At 37.2% G+C, this 25,180-nt stretch overlaps 1 protein-coding gene across 2 annotated transcripts; it reads left to right on the top strand.

Moving 5' to 3' along the window:
• Positions 1-20,835: 20,835 nt before the first annotated feature.
• Positions 20,836-23,575, top strand: LOC148010556 (peroxidase P7-like). 2 transcript variants are annotated; one of them, XM_087672036.1, is made up of 4 exons: positions 20,836-21,309; positions 21,706-21,894; positions 22,212-22,380; positions 22,895-23,575. In XM_087672036.1, exons 1-4 carry the CDS (start codon positions 21,040-21,042, stop codon positions 23,290-23,292), a joined length of 1,026 nt encoding a protein of 341 aa, XP_087528162.1. In that variant the 5' UTR covers positions 20,836-21,039; the 3' UTR covers positions 23,293-23,575. The 2 variants fall into 2 exon arrangements, with proteins under 2 accessions (XP_087528162.1, XP_087528161.1); XM_087672035.1 differs by having other exon boundaries at positions 20,841-21,309; positions 22,892-23,575.
• The last annotated feature ends 1,605 nt before the right edge of the window (positions 23,576-25,180 follow it).

Here is a 25,180-nt window from a genome sequence, read left to right as displayed (position 1 = left end):
AATCAACAACCGATCCCCAATCAAGTAGTTAGGCCAATGGAATGACAGATAGACAATCGTGGCTATGATTCAAGTGCCTCGAATGTCCTTGGAGAAGTTAAGGATATGATAAAGCACTATATTGACATAATTAACAAACAATATAGGAAAATAATCGTTGATGTAAATTTCCTTAAGAAGCTGTAGAATTTGATAGGGAGTTGACACCTTGAAGAGGGTGCCTCCTCAAGATTTAGCTGTAAGTGGTGTGATGGCCAACATTTCCTTAGGAATTTTCCTAATGTTGAATGCAATATATGTGGAAAGTCCAGCCACTTAGCTAGTACATGTTCGAGTAAGATTAGCTCTCTCCAACAAGGAAGTAAATAGCCAAGTCTAGTTAATCATCGAGCATAAGGAAATAATCTCCAACAAGATGACAGACCAAAATAAATACTATAAAGGGGAAAAGTTATGATAGAGTAGCTGGCTAGTAACAGTGGGGTTAGTCTTATAGAAGCCATTTTTGTCAATTCCACTGAAGCTTCTAATTTACGGGTCGTTTATGAGAGATCAAAGGGATAAAGAAGATGACAAAGGCAAGGTAAAACCTATCGAGGAAAACTCTAAGTAAGATGTTAAGGGGACGCAAGACCTTAATCCCGATATGGAAGGCAGACCTCTAAAGGCTGTGGATGGTAAAGCCGACCAAGAAGCCTGAGGAGTTGCCAAAGAAGAAGGCAAAAGCCAAGAAAGAGGCACCAAAGCCAATTCAAAGACCAAAGGGGAGAATGGTTTGGCAAGAAAAGAGAGCTCTTGCTAGTTATCATAAATTCGATTTAGTGAGTTCTCTTTGCGAAGTTAAACCTGATATATGAGTTTGGAATTACTGAAGAGACTAAGATTATAAATTAAAAAAGATGCCTTCACGATTCTTCGAATGGTTGATGAAATTTTACGACAACTTGAAGGTTGCATTACTAAAGTCTATGTGACCGTTGTGAATGTGGAATGCATTTTGGACTTTAGGCTCATTAGGTTTGCAGGGTGACCTAGCTATCAAGTATTGCTAGGCATGCCATGGATCTTATAAGCAGACTGTCAGGTTGATATACTTGCTGGCTGGTTGATCTTTGGTAGAGGTGCTAGACATGTAGTAGTAGATGCCTACCTTGAATCTCGTCAAAGTGAGAGAGTTTCCTTATCCTCGTCAGAGTTAAACACATTAGATTCTCATCTACTAGTGAGTCGTCATCACGTGACGAATGCAATGAGGGATCCACTATAGAGAATATCTATCAAGTAACTTGAAATGAGCCAATAGAGGCTCAGGAGAGGATACAAGATGTAGATGTAATTAAGCTAGATCTTGGCATGATGAATAATTCACGGCTCATCAAATTAGGGTCTATGCTCAGTTTGAAAGAAAGGGAGAATTATATGTCCTTGATTTAGGGATTCCGCGGCATATTTGCTTGGAGTTATGTCGAGCTGAGAGGCATTCCTCCCAGCCTAGCTATTTATACTGTCCCCTTAAAGGAAGGTAACCACCCTATGCGACAAAAAGTAAGACGTATTCCTTTTGATTTAAGGGACATGCTATTTGGGGAGTTGACAAAATTACGAAAAGCTGGCATGATATTTTCAATTCAACACACATAGTTGTGTTTACCAATTGTTATCAGAAAGAAAAATAATAATCAGATTTGACTTTGCATAGATTTTAGAGAGTTTAATGAGCATACCTTTGTGTATCATGTGATGGCCTTTGGGTTATGTAATACACCTAGTTCTTGGGAACATGGAGTTGATAAGACTTTTAGTGACATTTCCCTTGAGTAATTAAAAGTCTTTATCGATGATCTCAAGGGCAGCCACCACAAGGGAAAGACAATTGATCATCTTAAGAAAATGTTTTGAGCATTGCATACAATTGCACATTGCTCTCAATCCTAGAAAGTGTGTCTTTGGGGTGCCCTATGGGTTGCTATTGGGCCATCTAGTTAGTTCTACTGGTATTGTGACTAAGTCCACCAGGTACTCTAAAAGAGGTGCACAACTTTTTGTCATGAGTGGGATATTATCACAGATTTATTAATGCACTATAGAAAAAGCATTGACATTGATAAACCTCCTATCTTTTAATTGTCTATTGTTTGAGTGGAATGAAGAGTGCCAAGTATCGTTTGAGGATGTGAAGCAGGAACTAGCAAAAGTGCCAATCCTAAAAGCATCCAGAAGAGATGAAGTTTTGTACACATTTTCAACAACCACAGTGTATAGTATCAGTTGCTATTTAGCCCAAATTTGGGAAGAGAAATGATATCATCCACAATAAACACCATATTAGAGAATTTGGAATCTCCAAGTCCCACTTTCAAATAAGGGGTAAAGATTTGGCCATGTGGCTAAATCTTAACCCATGCTTCAAAGTGGGAATTGGAAAGACAACCTATATAGTAATTAGGGTAGACTCCACTTTCAAGTAAGGGGACAAGATTTGATCATGTGGCCAAATATTAACTATATTGGGAATTTCCAGACTATATGAGAAATCCCAAATTCCCTAATATAGTGTTAATAGCCTTTGCTAGTAGAAAATTGGAGATATCTAAAGTCAATTCTATGTACATGGAGAAATTGTTCATTGGAATAGTCTTTATGATTAAGAAATTTTAGCATTATGTTCTTTATGACAAGGTAGTATTTTTTACGAAGGTGGAAGGACTTAGACTTTTGATGAACAAGTTGCAACCACCTGACCGTTTAGCAAAGTGGTTAATCACTTTGTAGGAGTTCGACTATGAGATTAGGAGTAAGCCACTGAAGGTGCAGGGCATTGTGGAATGTCTTGTGGATTTCGAGGAGCGAAAGGAAATTTTGATTGAAGGAAATGACATTGAAGGTCTATTCAAAATCAATACAGCTTCCATTCCTTCATGTATGTAGCTATAATACATTATTTATCTATAGGGGGATTTGGGATTGCTCTCTTGAAGTTTGAAAATAGAAATATTAAGCAACAAGCATTATGCTTTTCGATTATAGCGGTTGTTTTGTATCGGAGAGGTAGTGTGGATGATATTTATCACTGATGTGTAGTACCTGATAAGGTACCATTCATTCTTGAGGACTGCCATGATTTAGCCTATGTGGGGGGACATTTTGTTCGATGGCTTACTGTCTAGAAAGCTCTCTCTATTGGCTATTAGTGGCCATCAATTTTCTAGGATGATTTCAATTATGTCAAGCGTTGTGATGTCTGTCAAAGACACAATGCCAAGGAGAATCCTAAGCGACCTTTAAACCCTATTTTGGTTACATTACTCTTTGAAAAATGGGGTATCAATTTTGTGGGACCAATATACCCTTCATTAACTATGCATAAGTATTATTATATTATTATAGCAACCAACTACTTTACAAAGTGGTTTGAAGCTCAAGCAACGGTGAAGGATAATGCTAAGGAGACGCTAGTTTCATCATGGAGCAAATTATTTACCATTTTGGTCCACCGAAGAGATAATGTTTGATTGAGAGACACACTTCTTGAATAAGGCTATAGTAGCCTTGATGGAATCTTTGAAGATTAAGGACAAGAAAACCTACCCCATATAATCCTCAAGCCAATGGCCAAGTTGAGAGTACAAATAAACAATTGGTGGGAATCTTATCCAAGATAGTATCGAAAAGTAAGTGCGATCGGGAGTAATAAATTATATGTGGTAGTGTGGGTCTACAATACAACGTTCAAGAGAGCTATAGGTAACACCCTATCCAAGCTTGTATATGGGAATGAGTGGGGTTTTCCATTAGAAATAGAGCTGCCCATTACTACTGTGCATTTTGCTCTCAATCATTTGTTGGGAGAGGAAAAAGCATTGTAAGAAAGATATACTTCTCTTGCATATCTTGTGAGATTCAGTTGCAGGCTTTACTACATCAAGAAATAGGGAAGAAAAGAATGAAATCCCTTCATGATCTTCAGGCTAAGAGGTATAAATTTGTGAGGGGTCAGTGGTGTTGTATTATGATGCTCGTCACGAGCTATTTCATGGTAAGTTGGAACCCAAATGGGATGGGCCATACAAAATTGTACGTTTAGGAAAGAATGGCCCTATGACCCTTTTACCAAATTTGCAAGGGGTAGAGTTTAAAACTAAAGTTAACTTTAATCACTATGTGTAAGGGCTGGTGTTTGGCTTGGTGCTTGTGCAGGTCCTTCATGATATAGCTTTAACGTGTAGTAGGTACCAAGACGATTGTATGGGACAAATCATTCCCTATCTTGAGCATCTGTATCTAGAGCAATATTACCATCAAGGTCCAGTGATCTGGTGGAGTAAAGGTTATCAGGTTATTGAGTGGCAAGACAGATCTTTCATGTGGGAGATTAAGGTCTACTACTACCATTGTCATAGAATTCTAACTAGCATTCTTATCGAGTTTAATGAGATGTTATAGATCCTCTCTCTTGGCAATATGGCATGGCCTATCACTGAAGACTAGGTCTATGCTTTGTATTTCAACGGAGCTTCTAGAGGGCCCACTAAACATGCGAGTGTTGGGGTGGTCATTAAAGACCCCTGACGTAGGGTTGACATGAAGATGGGAGTCTATTTAGGACCTTGTTTTACTAATAATATGGTTGAATACAAGGCCTTGATCATGGGGCTAAATGTAGCCCGATATGGTGGTATCCATTGATTATTGGTAAAAGGGGACTCGCAGTTAGTAATCAATCAACTAAATGGGATCTAGTATGTGGGATCCCATCTTACAGATGTACCATTGTGCAGCCTTGGATATGTTGCATATTTTTGAGACGGTGACTTGTCAGCTAGTTCCTTGATGATGGAATCACTTCGTAGATTTCTTGGCTAATTATTCTTTCGTTGAAGATGTCCTTTTCAATTGTGTTCAAGGGGAGCTTTTACAATTACCTTCTAACATTAGACTTGGACTACTTTGGGGTCTTCTTGTTGACACGTTCTATTTTAACCATCAATGGCTAGTTTGGGTTATGAGTCAGGTAGTAATTGAGCACCTTGCTACTCTATCATGGACGCATAGGATTTTTTATCATCATATTTGTCAAACACCCCTTGCTATTTATACCAAGGGTTTAGCCAATAACCTGATGCACTTAGTGATATAGGGCTTGAGGAGCCCTTATCCTTGGTCTATCTTTTGCTTTAGTAGAGTTATGTCAAGACCAAGAGTTTGTTTCAGTAGTATGTTGCTGAATGATAGTAAAATGGATTATCCCATAAGACCAAGAAAGCCATCCCTGTTAGATGCTAATGTTTTATCACATAAGGCCAAGAGGGCCAATTTGTTGGTTGTGAAATGCTATCACCCTTTAGGCAAAGAGGGCCATATATCTATTTGGTGCATGTACGCTTAATGGTTTTTTTGTTTTAGTGACTACATCAGATAGGTTTGATGAAGGGCCAAGAGGGAGTCTTTGCTGCACGGGAGCTTCTTGTGGTCATTCTAGGTGGTGTTGTCGCCTTTTTGAGTCTTCCTCTTCAGCTGATAGTGTCATATGTGTATGTGGGGGTTATTTTATTTTCATTAGTGGGGACCGATAATCAAGGCATGAAGTCCTAGGGTTAGGTTAGGTGTATCTGAGGGAGGTTTGAGTAGTTGTATACCTCCTCTCAAGACATTGTCAGGCATAAAGTCTCATTTTAGAAGGCAATCCTAGTAACCTTGTTGTGCTAGGCTGCCAGGTAGCTGTTTCGGGAGTCCTTGCTAGTGTGAGGTAGTTAGAGAAGCTTGAAGAAGAGGGAAAAGTTGCATTCTCTCTGAATATACTTGAAAGATAAACCGATACACAGAGGTGTGTAAAAAGGGATTCTAACCCCTAAAATAGAAAGCAAAGAAAAGAAAGAGTAATCTTAAAATTAGTTGATTATTGCCTTGCGAAGGCATGGTAGGTTCCTGGTGCGCTGAGTTAGACCCGAGCGTTGATGTCTTGTCTTCCTAGGGGTAGCAGCTAGCCAAAAAAAAGAAATAAAGAAATATGGAAGGTTGGGGTGAAAATAAAAGTGAGGGAAACAAGAAAGGATTGTCAGCTCATGAGAGCTTGATAGGTTCTTGGGTATCGAGCCAGGACCCAAGGCTGATGCCATGTTCTCCTTGGGTCACTCCTCCCTCCTTTCTACATGCATGAGTATGGAAACCTTAATGGAAAAATGTGTAAAATGAAAGCATATGATGACCAGGCTATAGAAGTCCTTATCTAGTAGGAGTTTCAAGTTGTCCTAAGTTAGGTAGGTAGTTCTCAAGCCACCACTAGGATGACTTATTTGATGGTTCTTTTAGTCAGTCTTTGTTGGAGAAGTTGGTTAGTGACTCGCTCTAGGTTTCTCTTAGATTATGTTGGGCCTATTCCTTGTGGATCTTCATGCCTTGATTTTGTCAGGGGATAGGGTGAGAGTTGTTCTTATGCTTTGTAGTATAGTTTTTGTGGCATCTTGATGCCTTTTCTAGTTGTTGTTTCTCTAGATTAGTTCATGGGATTTGATGGATTGAGTCGCCCTATCCCATGGGCGCCAAAATGAGAGCAGATTTTAGAGGCAAATTTTCAAGCAAAAAAGAGCCTGAGAGGCCAGCACCATATTGGGGAATATGGAAATTTCCCATAAGTTTGGGACACATGGTCAAATATTTGTATTTGTCATAACTTGAACACTATAACTCCAAATCGAGCGCTCTATAGCTCAATAGATTCCATTTTTCAAGTGCTTTCCAATGATAGGTCACATCATATAGTTTTGAGAAACTTATGGGCACGTTATCCAGGTGCCACCTTTTTAGTATTCAAAAAATGGGAATTGGGAGATTCCCAAACTCACTAATATTGTGTTGGCCGTAAAAGACCAAATTTTTATGCAAAATGAAATGGTTGTGGATCCATGAGTTGGAGTTTTTATAGGCAGAGTTCGATGCTAGAAACCCAACACAAGTCTCAGTTCATCGAACAGAGTCCATTTGATCCCCCATTTAATCCCCACAAGGTTTGGTATTATGAAGTAGCTATGTGATCCGAGAATTGAAAAGTGCATGATAGATGCCACATTTATAGATTTTGATGCTTTGAAGCCATCCAACTAAACAGATCTTGAATCCGAGCTCGTTGAGGCCCTGCCAAAATGAAAAAAACCACTTAGACCAAGGTGTGAACACAAAAGATGAACTAGATTTTTTGTCGTTTAAAACTTAAGCCTTGTTTAGACCAAGAATCCAGGAGACATGATTTTTCATGAAATGTGGGAGGGGGGGAGCATTTTTTTTTGTGTCAGAGCATTTGGGGTCGAAAGTCTACCGCTGGGGTAAGAGATAGCAGGGTGGAGAGAGATTCAAGGAGAGGAGTAGACGTAAGAGAAGGGGTTCAAAGAAATAGAAGATGTAGAAGAATACTCACAGAGATGAAGCCTATCAATTTATTTCTACATTATGAGAAGATAAATCTCTTGTAGACAAAAACGTGCATAAAACAATGCATTCCTCTATGTTGCTCAGACCGCCAATTTGATGCTTCCATTGGCTGCGAAAAGGAGGTAAAATACCAGGACACCTGGCCAAAATTCTACTAGGTCACTCCTTCATCTCCCACTTCAGAGTGTTATTCACTGCTTGAAAACAATAATCATGTGTCACACGATTTCAGCAATCCTTATTTTTATATAAAATCCTCTCAAAAAGGCTTAAAGCTATCTACTTTCTTTTACATGTCATCCTATTCTAGTCTTGGATTTTTACAAGAGATAATATCTAAAATATCAAAAATTGGCTAAACTTGTTCAAAAATCTAATATTTTTGAACAATCCAAACTACGGACATTGACATTAATGACTATTATGGCATTCACTCTTTAGATCAATAAGAAAGCCACACTCTAGAGTTTTTCACACTATGTGCACATAGCGGCACGACATCCACCCCCTTCTAACCTGCACATCCTCTGGCATGCGTCAAAGTCTTATGGATTTGCAGTGTAAAAATAAGTGTCATTTTCCATTTCAATGTCTTCATCTTCTACCTCTTCTTCTTCCATATTCTCATGTTCATGCTTAATATCCAACTCCTTTAACTCATATGCTGAAGAATCCCTACGTTTAAAGAGCTTGATATGTTTTCTAGCCACCATTGGAATCCTTAGAGCTGTCCCATCCATCTCATTTAATGCCTAAGTAGCATTATAAAAAACAAACCTTGCCACATATGGACCAAACTACTATTTTGCCATCTTTCGACTAGTACTATGCTGATTTTCCAAGCTGCTGTCATAAACCAGCACCCAGTCCCCTTCTTGTATAGCTCGTGGTCGACATCTATGTTGCTTGCCAAAACTCTTCTTATTCTTGATCCTTGCAATCTTTAGCTTTTTCATGGTTGTCTCAATGTCTTCAGGCCTTCTTTCTAATTGTCTAATGTGTAGGACTAGCAACTCTTCACTATTCAGACCCTCTTCCCATGGTAGAACACTCCAAGTAGTAATAGTCTCCTCAATAGGCATGATTGGATGTTGTCCATACATTAATTCATAGGCATATACCCTGTAACTACACTATGAGTGGTCCTATCAGCCCCCAAAGCAAAGGGTAACATTCTTGGCCACTCTTTCATCTTGCCCTTGCATGATTTTGCTAATGCCTTAATGATAGGCTAATGACCTCTTTCAATTTTTCCATTTGCTTCAGGATTATAAGCTGAAGTTAAAGCAAGATTGATACCCAATCATGAAAAGAAGTCACGAGCCTCATCCACATCCAATTCTCCTCTATCAGCAACCACTTTACCAACACAACCATGCCTACAAAAGACTTCTTCCAATAAGAACCTCCAAATTTCTTGAGTAGTCTCTGTATTGAGAGCTTGACCTTCCACTTGATTTGTCAAGTCTTCTCATGTAAGCACAATATATCTCATATTCTATAACCAAATCAACTACCCATTTGTAATACATAGACAATGGATAGGTCGGTTGCAACCCATCTCTATGCTTTACAATGGAATACATCTGAATGACACTGCATGATTCCACATAATGCTCCACATCTTTATACATGTTTTGCCACTAATACTTCTCTTTGATCTTGGAAAGTGTGCCCCAAAAAACTCCTCTATATCCAGCCCATAAGCCTTCATGAAACTCATGCATCACTTGTTGTTGAGAAGCCCTATCTCTCAATACACTTACTAGAGCTCCTCTCCTCTTCTTTGCATGCTTCCATAAATATCCCTCTTTCAAGAAAAAACCATAAGCTTTTCTTTTAATCCTCTTGAATTCAACTTTAGACCACTCAACCTTCTTTGTCATGAGGCTGAGATACTGGCCTATTTTCAGTCAATCATCCTCATACAATTCTTCCAAAAATTGTGTTCTCACTGAAGCATAACACTGATGATGCTTTCTCTCTATTGCCCATCTCTTCTTTATGGCTATAAGTTCTTTTCTAATTGTTGAAATCCATGTTACAACAGTTATACCTATAGTAACAACATACTCATTCCCTACTATCATAAAGTCATTTTCATCACCTATCACATCATCCTCTTCATCTTCCATTAGCTCCTCTTCATCTTCAAACCTTGCTCATGAAATCATGTTAGCCACGAGGATTTCTCTTCTTGCAATATGCTGAAAACTAGGGTTCATTGATTTTATATATGCAATCCACCGTAACATGGCAATATCAGGAGTTGAGCAATTCACTATCATGCCAATAGAGGTAGACAATCAATCTCTACCACTACATGACCTCCCATAAAATACTCCCTATCATACTTAAGGGTTGTCACTACACCCCAAAGCTCTTTTTTGGCTTGAGAATACCGCCATTGCCGTTCTTTGAGGACATGTGCTCCAAACTGAATGGCATACCTATTCCCATTAGCATCATCTTGACCCATTGCATGACTTGTTGCCCAACCAATGCCAATTGGGCTTGTATCCACGATGAGAATAAAAGGCTACCCATTCTCATAATTTGCTCTCTTTAGTGTTGGGGCTAAAATTAATAAGCTTTTTAACTTTTGAACTACCTTCGTATGATGTTTACCCCACCAAAACTTTTGCCCTTTTCTGAAGAGCTGATATAAACTTTCAGTCACATGAGCAAAATGCGGAATCCATATCAAGTAAAATACACATGCACCCAAAAATGTTCTCACCTCGAATACATTCAAATATGTCTCCCACATCTTGCTTATGGCATAAATCTTTATTGGTGAGGCTTTCTCCCATAGGGTCCACACATGTGCCCAATAACTAATACTTCCTTCACTCCAAAAACTAACTTTTCTCTTGACAGAGTTAAATGTACTTCTTCAAGGCAGCTCAAAATCCTATCACAATCAGCAATATGATCACGCACAAATCCTCTATATCCCTACTCATTCAACTCTTCATTCTTCTCATGGATATCATACCCTTTTATCAACACATCATCAAGAAAGAGTAATGTCCACTGAGGAATATATTCCCTCAAAACTTTATGCATAGCATTCATCATATGTGCCACTGAATTGGTTGCCCTTTGTAGAAGCATACACATCCTAACCAATCCAAGCAGTGTCTTCATGGTGCTGATATCTCGGCTTTCTAATGCAAGATGGAACTGGTCATATCTTGAATATAAATCTCCCATAGAGTAAATTTCCTTGCCTACAAATGCTTCTGCAAATTCATCCACTATTGGGCATGATCCAACATTCCTTATGGTGAGTTTATTAACTAGTTGTAAATCCTTTATAAACCTCAAAGAACCATTATTCTTTGGAATAGTAATCCACCGATTCGAATATGGAGCTGAAGAGGGCTCCAAAATCTGCACCTTGATCTTCTCGTTCCAAAGATCTAGCAACTAGCTTAGGCAAGTATGCTCGAGGTACTGGAATAGACTTTAAATTCTATGGCACATGAGGTACTGTAAAGATCACCATAGATGCAACTATGGTCAGATCAACACATCTAATTTCATGTGGCTGAAATGTAAAGGCTTTTCCATGCCTTGCCAACGTCTGCAAAAGAAACACGCTCTTTCTACAGGTAAAAGAAAGCTTGTATCACCAATTTTCCACTTTGTAAAGTTTCAACTATAAATTTATGTCCTACTCCATGTGGATCCCGTAAACTAGGTTGTTGAGTCACTTTTTCAGCCAACTCATCACTTTCAAGTGGTAAAGGCAAAGCCATAGGCTTAACCTTCTTTTCAATTGTTTTGTACTTTTTATCCACCCTTGCTTTAGCCCTGTTTTGTAGCCCATAACATTCATGTTTAGCAAACTCTTGAATGACTTCATACATCTCTAAAGTGTCAACATAAATAACCTCTTTCTGCTTTGTTTTCAGCAATAATTGCTATAGAAATTTCAGCCACTGTATCAACATTAACCAGCCCTAAAAATAGCCCTAAAATACCTTCATTTGCAACCATCAAACCATGTCTTCAATTCTTTTTCAACCCATCCTACATATTTCTTTTCAGCCTTGCACATGACTGAAATATTCTTAAAATTGTCAAGACTACATTCTGTCCATTTTTGCAATCTAGACATAAACACAGTTTCTTCCTTTTCTGGAGGCATAATTATCTTCCTAGAGGCACTGCCATAGCCTCCACTTACAGTAGTATGATTATCTCGTAGCCTATCCCGATTGCAAGGATGATTCACATAAACAATGAGAAGCTGTACCGCCTTTGTATTGTTTTTACTTCAAACCTGAGCATATGAAGAACCATCATCCAAGGCTTTTGTTTCTAGCCTTGATTCCGAAATATAGGATTGTTCCAAAATCACCGGATAACTACATGAATCTTGGACAAAAAAATTATATTCATCCCTAACATCTCCAATAGTCATGAGTACATTCGGACATACCGCATAAAGATCCCTTGATGAATTGTTTGATGCCCGCCTGCACTATCCCGAATCTACATCAATCGGCCAACCTCCATTCTCATACAAGCTGCATGCCATAACATTGATTTTGGAATCATGATCCAAGAGAACTATGCAAGGTGTCTCTCTTTCTCCCACTTTAACAATTGTCTCTATTGTAGCACAAGCCTAATAACACCATATTGGGGAAAATGGGAATTTCCCATAAGTTTGGGACACGTGGTCAAATCTTTGGATTTGTCATAACTTGAACACTATAACTCCAAATCGAGTGCTCTATAGCTCAAAAGATTCCATTTTTCAAGCGCTTTCCAATGATAGGTCACATCATATGGTTTTGATAAACTTATGGGCATGTTATGTGGGTGCCACCTTTTTAGTATTCAAAAAATGAAAATTGGGAGATTCTAAAACTCACTAATATTGTGTTTAATGCGTTTGTGAATAATGACTGCTTGAAATAAAATGAGCATCTTCCTCTTCATGTGCTTGTTGATGGACATCCCCATTATGGTATCTTGAGATGCGAGCTTTTTGATTATGAACCTCAGCCAAATAAGCATAGGCTGAAAATGAATCCACTAGTGCACTCCATCCTGTTCTCCCTCGTATACTATGACTTACATAAGCCAATTCAGACTTTACTATTTTGCCCTTTTCCATGCAATCTAATGCTTGCATCCAAACATGAGATTTTGCTTTAGCCATGCCTCCTTTACGAGCTTCATTAGTCCTTTCAATTCTCAACCCATATGGGGCTGCATCTATGGTAGCAAATGATGTCCTTGCAGCCATCTCTTCTAACCTCTTCTGCATGCCACCATTTCAAAAAATTGGCTCTATTGGAAGACCAGTTTCTGTTGCATGTATTTTTACATCTTTCCAAAAAACTAACATTTTTGCTTCCACTTCATGGTAGGCAGTACAATCTCACTTTTCATGCTGTAAACTGTCAATTTTTTGTTGTGCATCATCAACAAGCTGGGAATGCTCTAGGTAGCAAGATGAAGAATTTTCTCGCCCTCCATCAGTAAGTCATTGATTTCATCATTTTATGATCAATTTTAGTTGAAAATGGTTAGAAATGATTGTATTTGATTGCCAATACTTTGAGTGATCAGCCATATTGAAGAAATCATTAAGAAATCAGTCGTATAATAATTTTATGCTAAATATGCAAAACTCAAGACTATGTGATTTAAGGAAAAATATGTGGTTTTTGGGTTTTTATCATTCATATACTGTTCCTATGGGTTGAAACATGATAAAAAAATAATTTTGAGTAAGATCAATCAATCTAAACTAATAAATTAGTGAATATAAGTAATTTTTTATAAATAAATAGAAAATAAAAAAATAAATTTTTCGCATCCGAAAAATAAGATTTATATTTGTGAATGTATGGTTTAGATGAAGCATGAGGTTTAGCCTCAGTTTAGCCATATGTGAATTTTTATCACTTTCGAGAAAGAAAAATACACCTTAAACCTACCAACGAATGCATAACTCTAAATGGTATGGAGAAGGGGGTTGTTGAGTGTTAAAAGTATGCTGAATTATGATATGTTATGATGCATGTCATATATGGTTCATTGTTTTCTAAAATTAAAAGAGTCTAGTAGCACGAGAAAGCTAAGTACTAGCCGTAAGCAGCGAACTTGGGAAAGTTACTATATGTATATCCTCTACATCACATGCATTCAAGGCCTATTTATAAATATCCTTATCTGTGAATTTTTCTTGAATAAAAAATAACCCCTTTCTATTCAGTTTGTAAATAATCCCATTATATTATACCCTTTTGTATATGAAAAATGTATAAAAATGGTTTTTTAAAAATACCTTATTTTGAACCCACATGATGCACACATATATTCATGAGTAACTTACCTGAGGCAACGAAGCAACCGCATACTTGAAGAAGAGCATGAAAAGAATTATCTTTGCACTTTCACGATACTGATTGTTAATGAATAAACTTGTTTGAGTATGGTAGTCATACACAATTGCATTGCACATACCATATTGTATCATATCCTAGATACATAGCACCTATTTGTATGAGCAGTGACCTAGGTTGAGAGTGCATGGTACCCTAAGCTGTAGGGTTAGATCTTTAGTTCCTTGGGGAAAATTTAGTGAGGATTATCTATTATCTCCTAGATTGGTTCAATTAAAAGAGTGGAGATTGTTTTGAATGTGTTCTATGTTCACGACGGCACATCTTGGGGCCAATCTTGGAAGTGTGGGAGAGGCATAGTGAAGCCATAGTAATAAACTGAGGGGTGCTCCCTTTGTGTATACTTGCATTGTATTATATAACACCAACATATTTAGGGACTCGTTTTGAAGAGTGTGGGGAAGAATATCAGTTGGACTACAAATTGTACAAATGCAAAGTTCTTAGACACTCCTGGCCACACGAGACCATGTGGGGTGGTTTTAGGTGAGTAGCAAAGGCTCAACTAGTGCCTTAGAGCCAGTGTTAAGCCCATTTTAGGTCCAAATAGTACTCCACCTCTGTCTACATAAAAGGGCACTTCGTCTCTATGTGGCATTAAATGTCAGGTGTAGTAAGCAGTCTAGGGTTGCTACTTAGCACAGTAAGTCCAATATAATTTCTTCCAAACTTTCCTTGCACCACAACAGTCTTTCATCCTTGAGTACCTTTCAACTAACTCAATAGCTTTGAGTAAAGTGGTAGGAGATTGGGCCATAATATCAACAAACAAATTAGGATCTAATCCATATTGTATGTACTTGTGTAGTTTAACATCATTACTAATGCTTTCCATATACATAGTACGGTTAATTAAATTGATTTGTATACTCTCATACGATAAGTCCTCACTGCTCTAAGGTGTACCACCTTCAAGAAAGACTTTCTTTTTAACCAATTTCTGAGGTATTTTAGTCGAAAGGTTGTATCCATTGAGGATCAAAGAGAGAAGAAAGTAGAGAATAGGAGATAGAAGAGAATAAAAAGAATAGACAAGAGGTACACAAGATAAAGACAAAGTTCAATGAATCAAAGCACTATGTATTGATAGAACCTGACAAAATAATAAAAATCATTATCTAGGAGGAAGCAATCTTTAAGCATTAGATCTCCTCAAGATCCCTGGTAGACCAAAAGCACTCACCAAACACTAGCTTCTTCTTTGTTGCTTAGATGGTAATTTTGATGGTTCTGTTGATTCCAAAAAGGGGGTAAAACCCTAGGACACCTATCAAAATTCTCCCAAATCCTCGAGGGGTTCACTATATATATATCCTCTATATAACGTGCGTTCATGGTCTATTTATAAATATCCTAATCTGTGAACTTTTCTTGAATAGAACACAACCCTTTTCTATTCAATCTGTAAGTAACCCCTTTATATGACACCCTTCTGTATGTAAAAAATGTATATAACTGGTGTTTTAAAAACCCCTTATTTTGAACTCATGTTATATATACATATATTCATGAGTGACCCCCCCGAGCCCAAATCACTCTTCCTTCTCCTAGTTTGGAGTGTTGTTTGTTGCCCATAAACTACGATCATGCGCCATGGGAATTCAGAAGCCCTTCTTTTTGCATGAGATTTTTCAAACTGGTTGAAAAGCCACTTGCTTTTTTTACACATCACCCTGTTTTAGAAGTTTTCTATACCTTTTTAGGATATTTACAAGAAATAATATAAAAAATAGGCTAAACTTGTCCAAAAATCCTGTATTTTGGATGAGGATCAATAAGAAATCCGGATGAGGATGCACTCTAGGTTTTTTCACATTGTGTTTGCGTAGCAACATGACATCGAGGAGATAAAAACTTGTTCCAAGTGTGCCTTGAACTCTTCCCAAGTGTCTACAAGCTGATTTTCCTTCTCCATATAGCATCACCATGTATGTGTGAAGCCCTGTAAATGCAAGGTAGCAAATTGAATCTTTTGATCATCTATCCTTGAGACAATGTCAAAGTAAGATTTTCAATCTGGTTACCCACTCTTCAAGTTTGGATGGAGAAAAAGTTTAGTCATTATAATTGGGTAGCAATATCTTATCTCTAAGTTTCTGCTCATTGTATATAGACTTCCCATTATGGATCTACTCATTTTGATTGCCACTAAAACCATTGTTACTCGAGTAATTTCTAGCGTAAGAAAGATGAGGTCTTGGTGTATGTATAGGTGGTCTTGGAAGAAGAAGATTTACCCCACCAATGCTGCCAACAGGGTCATCATTCTTATGAGAATTCTCTCCTACCTCAAAAGTGGAAGGAGAAATCCACGATTTACTAAGAATACCTTGCACATTAACATTTACAAATTGGAATGGTACGCTATTAATTTTTACTCTTTTAGCATGTGTTTGCAATTTCTCCCTATCTTGCTACAATTTTTTCATTTCTTTCTCCTTCATTTGAAGTTTTGTTTCTTTCCATTGAATTTCTTTTTCACTAGCTTGTAATTCCATATTTGGTTTAAAAATAATATTGTTTCTTTACATTGAATTTCTTTTTCACTAGCTTGTAATTCCATATTTGGCTTATTATAAATAATATTGTTTCTCACTATGGGCAACTTGTAAACTACTATAGGGGCCATAAATAGGCCAAAATCTTCAATGATGAAATTCTCTTAAGTCCTCCACAATGTTTTACATATGTGAGGGATAAAACTGCAAGATGGGCTCCTATATGGGTTGTAAGACTTGAGGGGTGTGCAAATTTTCTCCTCAAGCTAAGTTGTGCGTCCCTTCAAGATACTAGTTACAAGGTAAGGTCACCTCTCTTTTGTCTTGTATCTCACTTGGCATCCACTTTTCCTCATGGACATTTTCAACATGGTAGTGGCATTCTATGCTAAAATCAATTGACATGATATGTATGAACTTGAATTAAGTTTTCCAACTTTTAATGAGATGCAATCTCAGGTAAGTTACTCATGAATATATGTGTGCATCATGTGGGTTCAAAATAAGGTATTTTTAAAATACCATTTCAAAACATTTTTTACATACAGAAGGGTGCAATATAAAGGGGTTATTTACTGATTGAATTGAAAAGGGTTATGTTTTATTCATGGAATATTCATAGATAAGGATATTTATAAATAGGCCTTGAACGCACGTGATGTAGAGGATATACATATAGTAACTTTCCAGAGGATGCAATGGAGCTTGTAAAAAATTGGAGTTTGAAATAGGGATTTACCATAAGTAGGCAATGTATCACTACTACTTCTTACTCTTTAAAATGGATTATGTATTTCTAATGATAAAAGAAAATACCTACTAGACAAGATTGAGAGTTGGAATGAAATTTCAACTCCATTGAGCTTCAATGCCTAAGCTAATTACACAAATTGAAGTCTACAAAGCTTACTCATTTGAAATAATGAGCATTTAAGCAAGGTTATAGCTACAAATTTGCAAGAAAACTTAATTCTTGAGTTTCTTTAACAATTGGGTTGGAACCACATCAATAGGCTTTAAAGAGACAAACTAGGAACTAAGAAAATACCTCTAAATAGGCTTGAAGTTGAATGCCTTCAAGAAGCAATGTAGTTGAGTCTATTTAGTGATGTAAACTCCTCAATGGATGTCTCCATTAGCTCTCCTATAATAATTAAGTGAATATTTCTCCATAATGAATAAAACTTGAATAAAATCCCCAAATTGTTGCTCCGAAATCACACTCCATAGCTCTATAATGTCTTTTATTGTAGCATAATGCTTCATAAAGAAAACATTTTACCTCTTGAATTAAATCTCTTCAACTCTCTTTTATGCTCAAAATTGAGGAATCCCAATGCTTGATGAAAAATCTCGAAAATTCTTCTCCCATGGAAGCTTCAAAGAGTGAAGAGAGTTTCAATGCTTCAAATCTTGATGAGAGCTTCACAAAAAACCTTAAAGAGAGAAGAAACGAGTGTTTACTTTAAAGACTAATAGAAGTTTCTGAGTCTTCTCTAAGTCCTATTACCTCTTCTTTGGTTAATATACCTTCAAAATGATTGGTAACTTGGTCATGATGTGCCAGCCACATTTTGGCTAGATTCCTCTAATTCTCTGGTTAAAGCTCCGAGATTAGTCTTTACTTCATGTAGAGAGCTTGCAAGTACCTGCCATGTGTCATTGTATTTGCTATGTTGGATTTTTTGAAATAAAAATAGGAAAAATAGATAGGGAAAATTGGAAAATCAAATGGAGCAAGATCGTAGGCTCTAACACCAGTTATAAGGAGATTAGGGAGGAGAGAGAGGAGTATAGAAGAGAGAGAAAAGAGGAGAGAGAAAGGTTGATAAAAAGAGAGAAAGACTAGAAAGATAGCGAAGAGGTGGGAGAAGCCATGAAAGCTTGGAGAGGGAGGTGAGATGAAGAGACTGTAATTCTATATTACTTAATGATTTAAAATAATATGTCTCAACATCTTTTATACCTATTTCAATGTGATATGATATTATTTCTCAAACTCATTAGAATAATATCTCTTCGTAGTTTCTTATATACGAATATGTTTTTCACACTTGGATCAATGCAAGAGAGAAAAGTTTTCAAAGAATAATCCAGTGATTATTGGTTGCATTTATGATTACATATATTCCTACATTTAAAAAAGTGTGAATATAAGTTTTTATAATGGGCAATTGGCATTTATATATCCATTAATAAAAGCATGTAACCTCATGTTAAAATTAATTCAATATGTACCCACATGTATTCACATGTGAATGTAGACATGCTTCATGTAATTGTGAATTTAATAGTCACATCTATCCTTCAATTGTATTTTAGTGCAAGTTGGCATTACAATCCTATTGTTGTCAAAAGAATTGCCTTATTACCCACTATTACCAAAACTTGAAGGTATTTTTCAATATTGTATGAATCCCAAGGAAACTTAGAATATAAATTTATAGAATTTATGAAAGTCTAAAATCCAAATGAAAGAACATGATATATAAGGAGCACCTTATAATGGCAAATGAAGCACTACAGATTTATTATAAAGAGCAAGCAATAGTAGAGAGATTAAAGGCCACAAAGCATAGATCTAAGTGTTTGGATATTCTAAAAATATATATTCGATTTTTTATTGACGATATGGAGAGGATATGGACCAAAAGAAGTCATGATTACATCACTTTCTTTCTCTTCTAAAAGAAAGTAAGTGAAGAAACTCGTATTCAATATGCATTTGAAGAGTCCATCCTGAGTGTTTTTCACTTATTCAAATGTTCACAATGTTTCTAATCTTAAAATCACAATTTGAAACCTTGCACCTCTCTAGCTAAGATGGTTATATTTGCCAAATGTTCTCTACTTGTAGCTCAATAACACAACATGTGAGAATAAAAAGCAAATGGTTCTTGGATCCCTCAACGTGCTTGTACACATGGGTATATTCCCAAAAAAAAAGTGAAACATTTTATGGTAGGTCATAGAAATGAACACATTGATCAAACATTTAGCACATTTGCTAAGTGCTTATCATGGAAGAATGCTTTTACCTTGCATAAAATGATGTGTATTATACAAAATGCTTATTTATCAAAACTAATTTTCATGAACCTACAAGAAGCAATGACCTCAAGTGCTTTCCATATGGCTGAAAGGAGAAAAAAGGGAGACATTTACACAAAATTAAATTAGTATTTTGCATGGATTTCTAATCAAGAGAAATAATCAAGAACATGGTGGTGGGGAATATCTATTTGGCAAGCACCAACTCTCTTTCATGAAGGAGTAATGTGTCATTCAAGGGGATTTAAAGTCCTGAGATGCATCCCAAATATCGTCATGTTTGGAATAAAACAATAGTCTATTGATTCCATTAAAAAAGGTAGAGTGGCAACCAAGAAGGGATGAGACATCAACTTATGGGTATATAGGAAATTGCAAAAGCCCGAAAGGATGTGGCAATCACCTAGGACATGTCTTGGTGGTTTTTTGAGGAGCAATATAAAATACTTGCAAAAATATGGAGTACTCATTGGCAACTATTTGAATATCCTCCTCTTTAGCAAGTCAAAAATTTGAGTACTATAAATCCTCTTGTAAGGAACAAAGTCCAAATGTTAGAAACACTCCAATTGATACTATATCCTAAAGAATAGAGAATGTACATTGGTAGTAGAAGATCAATGGCAACAATCGAGAAGCTGTAGGAAGAAATATTAAGGTGTGGTAACATCATGGATATTAAGGTGGACTCACTTGTGGTGATGAGATGGGTTATCCATTAATTTGGGTGGCCAAAGATTTGGAAATTTAGGAGGATGGTACTTCGAGAAGGATTTGTTCTAGAGAGGTGCAAGTGGCTTCAACAAAAGCATAAAGATGTGCTCGCAGGTAAAAACACAGTTGCCGTATTGACTTATGGAGGAAGTAAAACCAAAATTAAAAGGAAATGAGTTATAGAGTTCAAGTGACACACATGCATCTAGTAAGTGGTTCATTGGGGGATTTTCATTATGGAGGTGAAGTCAAGCCACAAGATGAGTGTATGCTCATGTTCAAGAGACTAATATCAAAAACTTCATCACGTAACTTGAGTTGGATATGGAAAATTTTCATGTCTTAGAGTGAGAAAATACCATTGTAAGGGCCATTGATAGAGCACCTTGCACCGGAACAGATGAGGACATCTAAGCAACATAGCTGTTTTCAATTGAGAATTAGGTACGGCAGGAGAGCGTATTGGAGGAGTATTGCATGGAGTGCAGGAGAAGACGAGGTCCATGCTGTCATCCTTGCTAAAAGGATCATTAAGAAGGAAGACAAGCTGACAAGCTGCGTGTCTCTATCGTACGTCCAGGACCGGTTCAAGCTTTCGATGGCACGATGATGAGGCCGATCCATTAAAAGCTGCAGATTCCCACAACGATCGAGGCAAATGATGAGACAGATGAGCCCGATCATAATACGACCGATTAACTGCTTCTTCCCGGGACCGCTCTGAGATTTGATTAAGAATCGACGCGAGAGAGAGATCAGACCAAGTGCTCGCCTATTATAAAGGTGATCTGAGAAGAGGGTATTAAGGCAGAGGAACACGAAGCTAGTCTCGGTACTGTTATTACACCAGCTGCTGGACGACTGTCTCACCTGCAGTGGATCAGATCAGCCTCTCTCTCTCGCTCTCTCACACTCATACAATGGGGTGCCGGAGCGTCGATGGTGGGCGCATACATGCGCCGCCAGCAATAATGCTCATGACGATGATGATAGTGGTGGTGGTGGTCTCAATCTGCATGGGCGGATATTCAGTGGAGGGATCAGCTCCGGGCCTCTCTTACGACTTCTACAGGGACTCTTGCCCGAGCGCCTACACGATCGTGGAGGAGAAGGTGACGGCCGTCATCCATCAAAACCCCAGCGAAGCGGCCGGCATCCTCCGCATCTTCTTCCACGACTGCTTCGTCCAAGTACTACGTCCTCCTCCTCCTCCTCATCATTGCTGAATATCCCTTAGACTGAACATCCAGAGCACTAAGCATTTAAACTCCATCTCTACACTAATTCATCAGTCATCTCATCGCAACAATATTAACCACATTCTAATCGCTTAAAATTACGCAATGACGTAACGAACGGGTACTTATAAGTAGCCATTCATTATCATGATTGAGGCAATTAGAATGTGCTTAAAGTTAGTAGCCAAAAAGTAGCAATAACCGAACTGCATTAACTTGTAGACTCCTTCGAGAACTTAGTCTTCCAGAAGTAGAGCCACACGTAGGAAGGCACAACGACAATCGAAGGGTTGGTTGAAATCTTTTGTACACTAATTTGAAATCTTTTGCACATTGCTCATGATGCAGGGTTGTGATGCTTCCATCCTACTTGATGCACCTATTACAGAGCAAACTGCTACTCCCAACAATGCATCCTTACGAGCCTCATCACTTAATACACTCGATGAAATCAAGGAGGCATTAGAGCTTTCTTGTCCTGGGATTGTTTCATGTGCAGACATCATTTCCTTAGCAACATCAACCGCAATTCGTTTGGTATGCAACAAGACACTTCTTGGATGACATTATTCCAAATGAGTTCTCTCGTTTTAGGAAGTAGTAACTGCACTTTTCATTCTAAATAACTCCAACATGTAGTACATGTATTCTCTAGCACATTACATTGACTAAGTTAAGGTATACCTTAGATTTACAATGTCACTAAGAATAGTTGTGTAGAATAAGTAAGAATATCTCAACACCAAAAAGCATCTTTCCTGTTGTTTTAGTTCTATAATGGCCAAATAAAATCAAAATTGTATCATTCCGATTATTAGCTACTACAATTGATTGTTCAAGTTTAAATTGAGCAGGTTGGTGGTCCCACAATCACCTTTGCCACTGGTCGACGTGATAGCAATTCTGCTGCATCCAATCAAACAGTGATTGCAAACCTTCCAGCCCCAACTTTAAACATCTCAGCTTTGAAGCAAAACTTCCATAACCATAGTTTGGATGCTGCAGACCTTGTTGCATTATCAGGTACTTTTTTGTGCCAATTAGATGATTTTCAAAAGGACTTATTGTTTGTAAGGTTCACTTATTAAACATATAGGCTAGACATAATTTTGAGTGATGCAAGAAACTTTATCTAGGGATTCATAGACCATGAGTGTTTTAATTTTTTGAATTTTCTTGCTAAGCTTATTTGAATGAACTTGTATATGCATGCATGGAGATAGAAAGTTGTTGGAGTATGTTCCCTTTCTTGTGATTGAAAACAAAGTCCTTTAATCTAGACAATTCATGCAAAATAGAAGAAAACATAACTCTTGATAATCTTTTATACATATGTCTTTGTCTTATAAAACATTTATAATAACTTCTTTTCTTATTCAAAGATGATTTTCCAAACTAGTACTCAATAGAAGTTTATAACCATGGCATAAGAAACAATCACATTATGCTAAATTATTTGGTTTCTTTTTTGTTTTGACTATATTTGTTCCTTTGATTCACTTTTCCACTAAAATGCTCAATATGATAAGAACAGGAGGACATACTATTGGACAAGCCCATTGTCGGGTTGTGGACTTGCAAATCTCCCCCACCATTTCAACTGATCTTAATGCGGCCTTTGCAGCCAATTTATCCCGTATTTGTCTTCCAGCAAATGACTCTACCAAGGGAAAGTTGACAGTTCACCTTGACTTTATCACTGAGGATATCTTTGACAATAGCTACTTTAAGAATGTGTTGGATAAAACAGCCACATTTCACACTGATGCAGCCCTTTTGAATGCCACTGACACGAAGGGACTTGTGGAAGAATATGCAAAAGACCAAAATAAATTCTTTGAACAATTTAAAATATCCATGGTGAAGATGAGTGAACTAGGTGTGCTTACCGGTAATAATGGTGTGATAAGGAGGAAATGCTCACTACCAAATTAAAATGCATAAAACTAGCTACCTGCTACATAATTGGGTGTTTTGGACTTTACTCTCTACTACATATACCCTTGAGATCAAGTTTCCTTGACATAATCACAATTATTCAAAGATATCCTACAATTGTTGTCATATTGATTCAATAAGAGAAATGATGAATATCCCATTCTCTTGTGGTCTAACTTCCGAACTATGGATGTTTAGCCCAAATGTTTTGGCATGGATTGTAATAGAATATCATTTCAACTATAATATAATTATGAAGAAGTTGTTCTTGTGTGAACAATGCATTGATCAGGTTCACTTGTTCCAATTTTGAAAAGTAAAACTAGTAGAGCTTGCTCAAGTGATGTCTATTATTCCATAACAACATGGATTATAACACTATTTTATTTTGACCTTAATATAGAGTGACTTTAAGAGGTTCTTAAAAAAATAGTACACCAAGGAAGCTCACTTATACAAATAGAGTTTATCAAATACATGTCCTCTATTCCATGTATGACACAAGAGGATACGAGAATTTATTTACAACAAATGCATGGACTAATTGTATCCACAAAATTATATACATTGAAGGAACTCGTCTACTTCATGCACTATATGCATGGAATTAAGCATAAATACTTGAATTCCTTAGTGAAACATAGCCCTCTTACAGGCCTCCAAAAAGTGTGAAAAATAATTTAATATAGGAGACATCTTTACAAGAAAGGCATGAACTGTTAAAATGTCTGATCTAGAGCATGGTAGGAGCTATGGTGGATGGAAGATGTAGACTAGATTCATGTTGACATAGACAATGAGTAAACAACTGTTACACAAGTGAATTAGGTTCCAAGATGGAAGCTTGGACTCAGAAACACAACATTGTGTAAGGGACTGACAATGACAATGACACTAACGGAAGGAGGAAAGCATCATGATATTGCATTACTCATATGAAAGTGATAGTCAAGTATAATGCTTTATAGAAGCTCCATAGGTAGCATTCTACACCATTGTGCTTATGGGATTTAGAATCCTGACACTGCTCCATACAAAGAGGCTAAGCTGGGTGTGATTGCCAATATGTCAACACCCCTCCTCAATCACAACTAGAAAAGTACTAAGTGTGTAGAGGCTTGGAGCCCCAAGAGGAACACGGAGGAGAAAAGGGGATTCTACTGCAAGAAAATCTATCTTCTAACATCAACAAGCTTTTATTTCATTATTTTGACGACTAAAACAAAGAAAATAGCAAATCTTCACGCAACATCATAGTAGATATCTCCCACGGATTTGATAGAATCAACCATAATCTTCAACATTTTCATAGAATCCATCAATAGAACAAGGAACATAAAATAATACACCATTTTTGAATGGAAATCAATCACATAGTATTCATCTTCAATGTCTTCATAGTTTTCTCTCTCAATCTCTCATATACAGTTACACTGTTTTGATAGAATTAGCTATCTCTTGCTCTCTCTCTCTCTCTCTCTCTCTCTCTCTCTCAATAATATATCATATCCTCACTACAATACTCTCATAATGACTCTCAATAATCCTTCTTAGGTCATGGATGCACCTCCCAAGAGGTATGTCTGATGTGAAGAGGCACCAGAGCCACTACAGTGTCTCTTCATAGCTCACTACTGTCACTGTCACTCAGTCTTTTCTTCAGTCTTCAGCAGAGCTGCTTCTTCCATTTGCTTTAGCTCTTTTGAACTTAGATTCATCCTTTCCAAAAGTTAAAAAACTTTCCCAAAGTCACACATACTTTCTACAGAACACTTACAGAAGATCTACAGAACAATACAGTACAGGACCAGAACAGATACAAAACAGTTATAGAGCAGAGACAATGGCTCTACAGAAGGTTTACAGAGGATTATAGAAGGTCATA

The sequence above is a fragment of the Lygodium microphyllum genome, chromosome 29 (genome assembly GCF_053477565.2).
Source record: "Lygodium microphyllum isolate KBCC chromosome 29, Lygodium_microphyllum_v1.1.10, whole genome shotgun sequence".
Taxonomy (NCBI): domain Eukaryota; kingdom Viridiplantae; phylum Streptophyta; class Polypodiopsida; order Schizaeales; family Lygodiaceae; genus Lygodium; species Lygodium microphyllum.
This window is presented reverse-complemented; position numbering and strand designations above follow the sequence as displayed.

Excerpts from the sequence above, each read along its gene's own strand:
- LOC148010556 (XM_087672035.1), top strand. The coding sequence starts at position 21,040 with ATGGGGTGCCGGAGCGTCGATGGTGGGCGCATACATGCGCCGCCAGCA. Across the intron at positions 21,895-22,211 it reads CATCAACCGCAATTCGTTTG|GTTGGTGGTCCCACAATCAC; the intron begins GTATGCAACAAG and ends TAAATTGAGCAG. Across the intron at positions 22,381-22,891 it reads AGACCTTGTTGCATTATCAG|GAGGACATACTATTGGACAA; the intron begins GTACTTTTTTGT and ends TGATAAGAACAG.